The 11,371-nt window shown below is 56.3% G+C and overlaps 1 protein-coding gene across 1 annotated transcript in view; it reads right to left on the bottom strand.

The window, feature by feature from the left end:
- Window positions 1–510: 510 nt before the first annotated feature.
- TMEM63C (transmembrane protein 63C) overlaps window positions 511–11,371 on the bottom strand; it is an 11,652-nt gene continuing 791 nt past the window's right edge. The window contains exons 3-22 of the mRNA XM_009873934.1: window positions 10,297–10,384; window positions 8,150–8,187; window positions 7,600–7,742; window positions 7,250–7,301; window positions 6,692–6,800; window positions 6,197–6,270; window positions 6,012–6,092; window positions 5,764–5,884; window positions 5,544–5,677; window positions 5,194–5,316; window positions 4,548–4,701; window positions 3,938–4,044; window positions 3,019–3,105; window positions 2,415–2,480; window positions 2,134–2,296; window positions 1,806–1,911; window positions 1,437–1,604; window positions 1,030–1,145; window positions 805–876; window positions 511–723 (exon numbers count right to left, since the gene is read on the bottom strand). Of these exons, the coding sequence (XP_009872236.1) occupies window positions 511–723; window positions 805–876; window positions 1,030–1,145; window positions 1,437–1,604; window positions 1,806–1,911; window positions 2,134–2,296; window positions 2,415–2,480; window positions 3,019–3,105; window positions 3,938–4,044; window positions 4,548–4,701; window positions 5,194–5,316; window positions 5,544–5,677; window positions 5,764–5,884; window positions 6,012–6,092; window positions 6,197–6,270; window positions 6,692–6,800; window positions 7,250–7,301; window positions 7,600–7,742; window positions 8,150–8,187; window positions 10,297–10,384 (2,215 nt within the window). The remainder of the gene's footprint in view (window positions 724–804; window positions 877–1,029; window positions 1,146–1,436; window positions 1,605–1,805; window positions 1,912–2,133; window positions 2,297–2,414; window positions 2,481–3,018; window positions 3,106–3,937; window positions 4,045–4,547; window positions 4,702–5,193; window positions 5,317–5,543; window positions 5,678–5,763; window positions 5,885–6,011; window positions 6,093–6,196; window positions 6,271–6,691; window positions 6,801–7,249; window positions 7,302–7,599; window positions 7,743–8,149; window positions 8,188–10,296; window positions 10,385–11,371) is intronic.

Genomic DNA, 11,371 nt, shown 5'->3' with positions numbered 1-11,371 from the left:
TTGGGGGGGGCAGCAGTCAGAGGCAGGAGCCTGCATGGCTGGCACCAGGGCTGGTAGTGGGATGGCCACCACGAATAGTGAGTGGACAAGATAGGAAACAAGGGTTAGGGGTGGGCGTCCCCTGTCACTGAGGACCTGCGGGACAGTGGGCACATTCGTCTGAGCTGTCTGGACGGCTTCCCCCTCATGGAGGGGCCAGGGTCTCCCTCCTGCCCCCAGAAGCATGGCCTCTCAGGGAGACCCTCTCCCCACACTGCTGCACTCCCTGTTCCCCACAACAGGCTGGAAGAGGCAGGGGGGGGCAGGGGGGGGCAGGGCACAGGCAGCGCGGGGTCCCGAGCAGAGCCTCCCTCCCCCTCCCATGCAATTGGGTCCCTCCACATCAGTCCTGTCATCCCCCTGCCCTGTCAGCAGTGTGGCCCCCAGCAGTGCTGGGAAGGCTCCTTCCTGCCCTCCTGGCAAATCCTTCACTCTTGGCACAGCTGGTCTTTGCCCCAGCAGCGAGGATGCTCATTGGTAGCCGGCCTGGCTTTCCATGACAGGGCCACTCCTGTACTCGCCCTCCACTGTCTCCAGCTCCGTCTCAAAGCTCTGCAGTCCCCCGTCCTCCCCGTCCTCGGCTGGCTCCAGGTGGTTGCCCATGGTGCCATAGGACTGGTGTGCTGGGGAAGCTGCTGGTGTCAGGCTCAGCTCAGGCTCCTGCAGGACAGTGGCCACGAAGAGCTGCCCCGGGGGGCGGCAGGGAGTCAGGGCCCAGGAAAGTGAGGCAGGGTGGCCATGGCAGGGCCTGGAAGGGGTACTCACATTGGAGTTGGGAGTGGAGGAAACACTGCTCCGCTCCACATCACTGAAGGTGCCCTCAGACTGGTCGGACATCTGGGGAGAGGGAAGCCAGGAAGAAACACTGGTGTGAGGACTCTCAGCTAAAGCCAGCAGGCAGCCAGGCACCACCTCAGACTCCCAACGGCAAGCAATACCGAAGAGGTGAGGATGGGACACAGTGGGGCGAGGGAAACTGCCTGCACTCACCTGGTAGCTGGAGGGTTTCCGCGGCTGCAGCTTCTTCAGGCAGAGGCCAAAGAAGGAGAAGATGATGCAGGAGAGGAGGACCACAAAAGTGAAGAGGGTGACAGGGCGGGTCGGACCTAGAGCACAGAGACACTGGGGCAGCACATGAGCCTCCCAAGGGCCTGCTGCATGTCCAGGTGAGCCCTAAGCTGGTGCCTGCTTTGGGTGTTACAACTTCTCAAACCCAGTTCTCGAACATGTTCTCAAACACCAGCTCACACATCCTTCATCTGCCAGGTCTCCATCACAACTTCCCCCTTCCCACCCTTCATGCCATGCCTAACTTGGGTGACACCAGTGGCTTGTCTCTCCCAGGCACCAGATGTGACTCTGAGCAGTGACAGGGGACAGTCGCAAGCTCTCCCTACCGAGGCGCAGGACGGAGAAGAAGAGCAGCCAGAACATGCAGAGGATGGGGGCCACCACGACCTGGCTGATGGCAGCGATGTGGAGTCGCTGGTTTAGCTTGGTGGGGATGTACACGTAGTAGATGTTGTACCGGTCAACCATGTGCTTGAGCAGCATGTAGAGCAACCCTGACGGGAGGAGAGGGGCCATTAGACAATGGTGACAGCCAGGTCACGGGGCCAGCAGGGCAGGCCCAGGGAAGGATGCCCAAGGGTGCCCTCCTGTACCATGCAGGAAGCTTGCGTTCCCACAGCACTGCCAGTGGCCAGGATAGAATGTTCTTGACATGGGCAGGGGCAGTGGGACCATGGGCATGGGATCATACTCACCGAAGGGGACGATGATGGGGCAGGTAATGCTGTACGTCATGACGACAGAGAAGATGCAGCAGGTCCAGGCATACTCCAATCCAAACTGGAACTGGTAGGCTTGGCTCTGGGGCACAATCAACAGTGTCATTACTGCCTCTGCCACTGCAAAGGCTGCACTTGCCTTTGCTTCCTGGCCCACATGGCTGCCTCCCCCCATTTGCCCCCACAAAGCCTGAAGAAGTCCCCACAAGCCTCCCCACAGGACTGGAACAGCCTGAGTTTCCAGCAAGTGCATCCCTGCTGTGCCAGGGGTTGTGTAGGCTCAGAGGTGACCAGACCCACGTACCCGCTTGACGTGGAGCCGCTCGGGCTCAGACTTGGCGAAGCAGAGCCGGGCGGTGTAGACGAGGAGGCCCGGGATGCGCAGCAGCTCCATGGCTGTTCCAATCAGGCTGGAGGTGACCACGTAGTTGACGAAGAAAGCGCCATTGTCTGGGAGGAAAACGCACCTGCCCCAGGGATGAGGAGGGTAAGAGGATGATTGGGCACGCAGCTGGGAGAGCTGCCAGGGGCTGATGTCAGGCACTCCTGCTTGCCCAACAGGTTCAGGACCTCCCCGATACTCACTGAAACTTGATATTGGCCTCGTCCAGAAAGTGGGTGTCAAAGAGCCAGCGGAAAAAAAGGTCCAGGCTGGAGGGGGGAGAAGAGGAGCAACTCAGAAAGAGAGGCAGCTACAAAACAATGAGGGGGGCACCATGCGAGCGTGGGCTTTCTCCTGTTCCGGGTGGGAGAAAGCCTCTGGGCCCTGCACTGCCAGAGCAGATCCTTCTGCCACACGGGACCACTGTGACGTGGGTGCTCGTCTCCCAGCTGGTCAGAATTGCCCTAGATGGGGCTACAGATAACCTGACCTGGTCGCTTCAGGGTCTGCCAAAGGGCTGATCCCAAGCAGGGCACCACCAGCACCCTCAGGTCAGCTGTGGCGGCCTGGCAAGCTGCTCCACTCCCCTCCTTCTCCACAGGGAAGCTTTCTGTGTGTGACTATCTGGGAGCAGCTTGGCATGGCTAAAGTGCAAATGTTTTCCTCCCCAGACATCTGAGTTTCAGTGGCGATGGGCTCTCAGCCCTTTGGGGCTGGCTGGTGGGAGACAAGGGGCCACAGCGTGATCCCAGGTGTGATCCTGTCTTCCGGCAAGCAGGGAGAGCAGTGCAGCAGAGTGGTCCATACCTGCTCAGCCCCAGGGAGGGAAGGATGATGACCATGAACACCAGGAAGAAGAAGCACTTGTGCATGGTGAGCTGATTTTCACTTGACCTGCAGAGAGGGGAGGCAAGAAAAGAACGTTGCACTTTTCTGAGGCAGTGCAGCTGCTGAGTGAGAGGCTGGGCTGTGTCTTGCTCTTCACCAAGAAGCTACTCCTCCTAGCCCCACGAAGCCACCTGCATTTGATGTGTGCATCTACTAAGGCCCTGCAAAGCCCCTCCCAGGCCAGAGGACTCACCAAAAGGAATCAGCTGTAGTGAAAGCTCTTGTCCTCCCAGCCTCTCATCTCCTTCATCCCTGCCCTCTCCTATCATCCCTGCTTGTGTGTCTACAGTAAGAGCAGTTGGGTATCTATAATGTGTTCAGGAGCCATTTCCCCTGGGAGAAATAAGGGAGGTGGTAACAAAGCTCCTGCAAGGACTCAGGAGACAAGGCATAGGGGTTGGGGCCAGTGGAGGGTCAAGAAGAAAGCATATTGTAGGAGCTGGGCAGAGCTTCCTCTGCAAGGAGACTTTGAGCATCCTGAAGGTGCACTTCCATCTTGGAGTGCCAGGGGCACAACTGGCATGTGCTGCCTGAGTCACGGCCATGGTCCTGCTGCTGCCAGTCCACCATCACACCACTCCTTTCACAAATTTCTTCAGACTCATCTTAAAACCAGCTCCTCCTGCCTTTGTCAGCAGCTTGGAAGTGTTGAGGGCTATGGCAAGGAAATGGCTCATTTGGGCATGGACCCAAGTTCATGCTCTTTCCATCAAGAGCAACACCTATGGGGTTCTGCCACTCTACTGCCTGCCTCCTTGAAGGTCGTGTCCCACAAGTCCTAATGAGGTTCCTCCAATCTATCTCAGACCCAAGGGAGTGTGCAGGTCAGCCTCATTACCTTGTCCAGTGTGACTCGAAGAATGCTGAGTAGTAGACAAGGAAGGGCAGGAACACAGAGAAGGCCCAGAGCAGCAGCGTAGGGAAGAACTGGGTGATGATGGGGTTCTGCAGGAAGAGAGATGCCAGACATCCCCTCAGGAAACTGCTGGAGCTCAGCCATGCTGAAGGCATCCCCTCCCTGAGCAGGAGCATTTGTTTCAGGAGGTAAGAACCTGAGGCCAGCCAAAGGCACAACGGGCATGCTCTGAGCCCCAGTGCCCACCCAACAGCTCACAGGTCAATGACCAGGATGAGGATGTGCTGCTGGAAGCTCCAAACATCTCTTGGAGCTCTTCCCACCTCTCTTCTATCGCATGGACACCAATCTGCCCTCCTCCACGGACACCAGCACCAAAGCTCAGGTTTGCACAGGTGCCCCAGGGCTCTGCCACTGGAAACACAAGAAGGGTGTGGATGGCAGGCAGGGGCATGACCACTCCTTGCCTCACATCAGTGCCCATCCCAGTGATGGCTCGTCTTTCTGAACTAATGTGGAGATGGTGCTCTCCCCCTTTCACAGACAAGCCTGGAAATGGAGACCCTTTGGGAAAGCTGGCCCCAGGGACTACCTTGAGGCTCTCCACAGGATGTGTGACGTTGAACATATCCATAGTGTTGACAATGATGGCTGGCGTGGTGAGGAAGAAGAGAAGGACGAAGAGGCAGATGTTAAGGAAGATGAATCGCACCCACCAGGATGTGCCACGGACTGACAGATTCTCCCTGTGAGACGAAAGCATGAATTCAACACGTTGTGGGGGAAAAGTCTTGTGTCCTGGCCCTCCCAGACTGGTTCCTCAGTGCTCAGCCTCCCACTATCTGCAGAAACCATCCCAGCAGCCACTGCTTTGAGCTCACCCTCTCCCCAACCTGTGTTGCTGCAGAGGTCTCAGGATCTGAGAATGGCCACAGTGAGGGTCCCCACCACCAGGAGGCTTTGGAGTCAGGCTGGAGAAATCGGAGCCTGGCAACCACCCCAAACCTCCTCTGGCTGCATCCTGCCACCTGTGAGGTGATCACCCCAATCACCCCCGTTGACTTCTGCTATGGCCACAGGAGGCATTGTCAGCCTCTGCCACCCTGGAAAAGCGCCCTATAGATATAGATACTACAGCTACATGGACTACCTATAGCTCTGGGCACAGGCTCCCTATAGGTATGAGCATGGCTCCCCTCTCGCTGTTCAACCCCCTCCCTCCCACCATGGGGATTCACCAGATGATATCGCTGGGTGCAGGGGCGTAGCGAACGCCCCAGTGGTGTGACTTGACCACGGTGGTGACAGAGGACTGCTGGGGGTGCTTGCGGCAGCGGATGTGGCTGTAGTCCTTCAAAATCCTGCAGAAGGGAGTCAGGGGTCAGGTCCAGACCAGCGGCTCAGAACCTCCCTGCTACATCTTGTCAGACCCCTTTTCACAGCAGCCACCTCTGCAGATGGCAGAGGCGCAGAGACAGACCCATTGCCTGGTCTCAGCTGGAGAAGCTGGCGAGGTGCCCCAGCTTCCCAGCAGCAGTCACCACCAGGCTGGTGGTGTTTCCATGCCCGTTGCAGGAGAGGCACTCACACAGCCGTCATCCGCTCATCTTGGAAGGTGACGAAGGCCATGTCGAGCCGCTTGAGCGTGATGCGGTTGCGCTCAGCATTGAACTCATCCGTGAGCTTTTCCTCCAGCTCCCCGTAGTACTGCTCGGCATCCACCTGCAGGAGCAGCGAGGGCTCTGCCACGTTCACTGGGCTGGGGCACGGGCAAGCTGCCCTGCCTGCAGCCCTGTCCGTGTCCTTACCTGCTCAAAGCCACAGAAGCGGCAGCAGAAGATGCGAGCGCAGGGGTGGGTTTTGATCATGATCTTCCCCTCTTTCTGCGCCTTGGTGGTGAAGTAAAGTCGCCCCTTCATTGCCTTGCGCCTGCCAAGAAGCCAGTAGGGGCAAGGGTCACTCAGGGAGTGGCAGGCAGACAGACAGGATGCCTCCACATGGTGGGCAGGAGCATTGCACCCACCTACAGAGGCAACAGGGACCTGCACACACTCACCTCTCTGCATCCAGTTTCATCAGCTTGCGCACGTCGAAACAGAACTGGACGCTGGTGACGGTGCAGCTGGGATAAGCCTCACTGTGGGCACAGTGACACAGTGGCACCGGCAGCTGGGGGACAAGGACAGTCCCTGCCACCTGCTCGCCAACTGTCTGGCAAGACTGCAGCACACCACTACTCACTGGAAATGCTTGATGATAAGGGAAGGGTCTGTAATCTCCTTGGGGATGTGAGTAACCATCAGCGTCCGGGCAACCTGGGGAAAGAGAAGGGGCAGAGGGGTGGGGGACCAGAGGTTTGCAGGATGTCTCGCTGCTACCCTGCTTGCCCTGTCACTAGGAAGGCAGAAGCAAGGTGGGGCACCAACTGCTACCTTGGAGACTTTAGCACAGACCTCCTCAGTGCTCACTTCCAGACCTCGGTGGCATAGCTGGATGCTGCCACTTCGGCAGTCAGACAGACACAGCAGAGCTTCAATCTCAAGAGACAAGGCAGCAAGAGAGATTTGCCTCTGGGCTGCCAGGATTTCTCAAGAAACTGGGAGAAAACTAGCCACATCTTTTCCTGCCTGCCCAGTCTGTTTCTCAGGCTCTCCCTACCTACAGGGACCATCCTTTCCACAAAGCACAAAGTTGTCCACAAAATTAGGCAGGCCTAGAGGAGGGGTGGTTGCTCACCTTCTCATTCTCTCTGTATTCAAGGTGGACAGAATGGTGGGCCATGCAGAGGATGGTGAGGATGAAATAGATGAGGGCGAAGATGCTGTGCAGCCACAGGAGACGGTCCCTGCAGGAGGGGAAGGGCGGATCAGCGAGCATCGCAGTGCACGTACGGCACGTGGACCAGCCTGGCACTCAACATCTCACATGTGGCCATCCTGGCTGCCCAGCAGGACCTCCCCAAATCAGCTGCCCAGACCCCCATCTCAGGGACAAGAGGGGCAGCGTGCAGGGTGTTGGATGACACATCACAGAAATGAGGCTGCCCAGCACCCCCAAGAGCACTTCTCCCCACAGTGGGGCGAAGGGAGCAGCGCCAGAGCGCTGACCACCATGGCTGTGCTCGTGCATGGGGCAGACAGACATGTGGGGTACCCCAAGCGGTGTGCTGCTCACATGGGCCTGTCCCTGTCCCCAGCACGGGGCTGTGGTGAGCACTATGCCTGGGAGCTTCCAGCAGCACCCAGCACAGCAACACCACACACAGCCCCCCCACCGGATGCGGGAGCGACGTACTGTGTTGGGATGTTGGCGATGGTTGTCCGGCCGAAGTGGGTGGGGTTGTTTCCTGCAGGGAAGAGGAGAAGTGGGAGGTTAAGGGAACCCGGTGAAGTGTGCATGTCTGTGCATGCAGTGGCTCTGATCTTTGCTCCCTACTTTTCCACCTGCCAGGTCCCCCACTGCCCTGAAGCTCCCTGCCTCTCATGTTCCTCTGTCCCACAGCTGATGGTGGGTTCCTGCTCACATGGGGGCTCTTGACGGGGAAGGTTCTTCTTCCCTCTCCCCTGGCAGCACCATGCTCACCACGAGGCTGGGGAAGCTTGCACCATGCTCCTGAGCCATCCCACGGCTGGGGAAACACCTACCCAGGAGGTCCCCTGAGAAGTTGACGGGCAAGATGACAGCCACAGAAAGCATGCAGACCAGCATCAACAGGACCAGGAGGTGCCGCTGGAAGGAGAGGTAGGTGGTTGCGTCGATCCCACACTTGCTCTGAATCTCCTCGTCCCTAGGGGAGAGGCAGGTGGAGGTGAGCACTGGTGGTGCCTCCCCTCACCATTTCCCCCCCCAGGGACACTGGCTGCTCCAGCCTCCCCCAATCCCCATAAACTTCATGGCATCCGCCCTGGGGCACATGGGATTTGGGCACAGAGGGAATGAGGGACACAAGTGATCCTCGGGCTGCAGTCCCATTATAGGACTGGCTCCTATCAGAAGAGGTTCAAGCCTTTTTCTTTGGGATGGAATCCAGGGACCAGGAGGAAACACAGAGGTGAGCCCTGTGCTCTCTCTCTGGAAAGATGTTTTAAGGGGCCTCTTCTCCACCACTGGACCCAAAAGCTCTGGTGTAGGCACTGGCTCCCCAGGGGCAGGCAGCAGTTGGAAACGGCTGCGATGCCAAGAACTCGCACTTACTTCATCTGGTAGATAGAAATGAGCCAGGAGCAGAATCCCTGCAAGGGAAAAGAGTCAGGATGAGCCGGGGACAACCACCCCCACCTCCGCGGTGAGGAGCTGGGGCATGATGTGCCGGGGACGCACGTGGAGGTGGTGCCATGCTTGGGGGCTGAGCAAATGGAGGCAGGACCCGAGGCAGCCCAGCAATGCTCAGCCCAGTGGCTTGTCTGCAGTGGTGGCAAAGGCAGCTGCCTCAGGAGGAGTGGGAATGTGGGGCATTTCTGTAACACTGGCTCCTGGTTTCCAGCAACTCCCTCCTCTGCTGCTTCCCTGACAGTCCCTAACATGCAATGTGCTCTTGTGCTCTTCTGCCCACTGCCAAGCGCTGAGCCAGCACCGCTGTACAGTGATACAGGACAACGTAAGATCTCGTGTAACAGCTCATTCCCTGTCACTCACTGCATATGCAATATTAGGGTTTTTCTCCTCTATGCATTTTTTACGTTTTACTTACACTGGAGTTCATGCAAGTTCAAGGTCCCTCTGCAGTCCTCCCCATCATGGCTGTACCGAACAACACTCAGCCATCTGGACTCTCTTCTTCTCCCCTTTCTGAAGGGTTTATGCTGACTTTGGATGGGAAGGACCCAAAGCAGCTCACTGTGCGATTCACTTGCTCTGCCCCATGACAGCTGGCAGCTCTAATTTCTCCTCTCCATCTCCCAGCTTTACCCACATCAGGACTTTCCCTCCTACTCCACAGCTCAGCTTCATCTGTTCCACCAGAGTGGGAGGCTTTAGAGGTACAGGCATCCCCGTGCCCCCAGCAGCTACATGGGGGCTGGAGCCCTCCTTAGCACAGCTGGGCTGACTCTACTTCTATGCCTTCCTCTGTGGCTCTGCTCTGGAGAACCATGTCCCAGCATGATGCCGACATGCAGGAGAGAGGTTGCACTCTGCAGTCAGTAGCTTGGATATTTGGCTTAGTGTGAGTGAGAAGTCCTGTGCCTGCTCCTGTGAATTTGTGATGACAACAGGAATTTGTCAGGCTGCTTTATTTCCTCCAACTCCACTGCTGGAGGGATGCTCCGGTGCTTCCCCAGAGAAAGGTTCCCAGGCAGGAACTTGGTCAAGCTCATCCTCACTGGATACAGGCACCAAAACTTTATTTAGCTCTCCTGCCACATTCTCACCTTCTCTAGTAAGCACTTTCTATCTTCAATGACTACCAGCCCTGCAAACCTTGTGGCAGGTTTCCTGTTCCTGATGTGTGAAGAAAAACCTAGTACTTGCTTTTATGCTCTTTATGAATTTGTCCTCAAAACCACTCTTCTCTTTGCCTCAGTGTATTTCACATCTAACCTCATGGAGTTTAGGTTTTCCTCATTTAGGAACAGCTTGACTTTTAAAAAGACATCTTACTTCTAATAATCTCCCTTAATCTATTCTTTAGCTGCGCTGGCTTTCCCTGTGGTCCTTCTCACTTATTTTTTGATGAGTAATATACATTTGCGCAGAGCACCCGCTACCAAGCCTTTAAACAGGTCTCCCGCCACCTGCAAGGATTTTGCTGTTTTATCTTTCCTGGCTAGTTTTTTTAGTAAGTCATGTAATTTTTTTCATGGTTTCACCAACAGCTGATTTTTGAGCTTTTGCTGCCAAAAAAGAGGAACAGACAGCAAAACATGTCCATCTGTCCTTGTTTCCAGCAAAGCCTGGTTTGTGCCTGGTATGGTAGAGAGAAAAAAGAGATGACTTCAAAGTCCCTGCAGCTCTCCACGCCAGCAGAGATGGAAGTGTGATCAAGGTGACTCTGTCCTGCTGGGACTAGAAAGATCCCTGTGGGCACGCAGCAAGGGTCTGGCCATGCATATGGCAAGGTCCCTGTAGACAGCAAGGACAGCCGTGCAGTTGGATGACGCCCACTCTGGCAGAAGCATCCCCTCCGAGCTGCTGTTCAAGGTAGCTGCCTCAAAACAAGCCAGGACAAAGAAACCCTCCAGCTTTCCCAGGAATACACTGCAGTTAAAGGATGTTAAGCAGGAAAACCTGCACTGGAGGGTTAAATTTCTCCCCCTTAACTTCTGACCTCAGTTTCTGGTGCAGTGGACAAGCCTAAGACAAGCTCAGCTTGGGCTCCCACTGCTGCGTCTACCGGCACTCACCACATCCTTGTTGTCGATGTCCAGGGGGCTGCTCTCTGATGGGGACTTCTCCTTCTCACTCTGCTCTCCGTAGAAAAGTGATGTCAAACTTTGCATTTGGAGGAGAAGTGGATGGATGAGGCAGGAGAGAAGAAGAAGACAGGAGAGGATGAGCACCTTCAGAGAAGCTTCTCCTGGGAGATCAGCCTAGGATATGCCTTCCCACTCCCTGCATCCTGCACTGGGGCTGGACCAGCAAATACTGCTGGGCTCAGGGTACAGGCTGAATCTTACTACCTCCATGCTGACAAGTCCCCACAGCTTCTCTGTGGCCCTGGCCCACGGTGGGGTGGTTCACAAAGAATTGGCCTTAGCTCCAAAAGAAGGGACTGCTGAATCAGGTTTTTTTTCTATTGTACTAGTTCCAGCCTTCTCAAATAGTATTACAGTAAAAAGGAACATACTTAGAGCTTGCATTTTAGGTCTTGATTGCCCCTTTAATCTCCCAGGGAAGCATCACTTGTCCATAACCACACTCAGCTCCATAGCCTGAGGCCAAGAGGAGCTGGAGAGGGGAGAAGGCAGAGGAGGGCCTTTTACATAGTTTACTCCTGTGCACTGCTCAGCTTTGTAGAGCCCCCTCCTGCATGCACCCACACGCACAAAGAAAGATGCTTTGCTGCCTGGGGTGAGCTGCGCTCTGGCAGACAGACAGGTGTGGGCAGCACAGCCTGCCTGGAAATGTGGTCAGGGCTCTACTTTCACCAGGACACCGGTATTTTTGTGTCATTCTGCACCTACCCCAAAGGATGGGCCAGGCAAGCTGCCTTGGTGACATGGGGAACAGTGTTATTGCTGTGTGTCTCCCTCTGCCTTCTCTGCCAGCTAGCCCTGCTCATCTCGAGAGAGTGGCAGAGGGAGAGGCATTGGCTCAGTCCCCACTCAAAAGAAGCTCTTGGGCCTCTGTCTTTCCCAGGACAGAGCCCACCCTGGCACTGAGAGCACCATCACCAGATGGCGCCCACAAGAAGGAATCAAAGTTGGCCCAGGCTTCCCCTCTCCCGGCAGCAGACAGTACCTGTGCCTCCATGGGCAA

The sequence above is a fragment of the Apaloderma vittatum genome, unplaced genomic scaffold, assembly GCF_000703405.1.
Source record: "Apaloderma vittatum isolate BGI_N311 unplaced genomic scaffold, ASM70340v1 scaffold17527, whole genome shotgun sequence".
Taxonomy (NCBI): Eukaryota; Metazoa; Chordata; class Aves; order Trogoniformes; family Trogonidae; genus Apaloderma; species Apaloderma vittatum.
The sequence above is the reverse complement of the archived record's forward strand: the minus strand, read 5'-3'. Positions and strand labels throughout refer to the sequence as shown.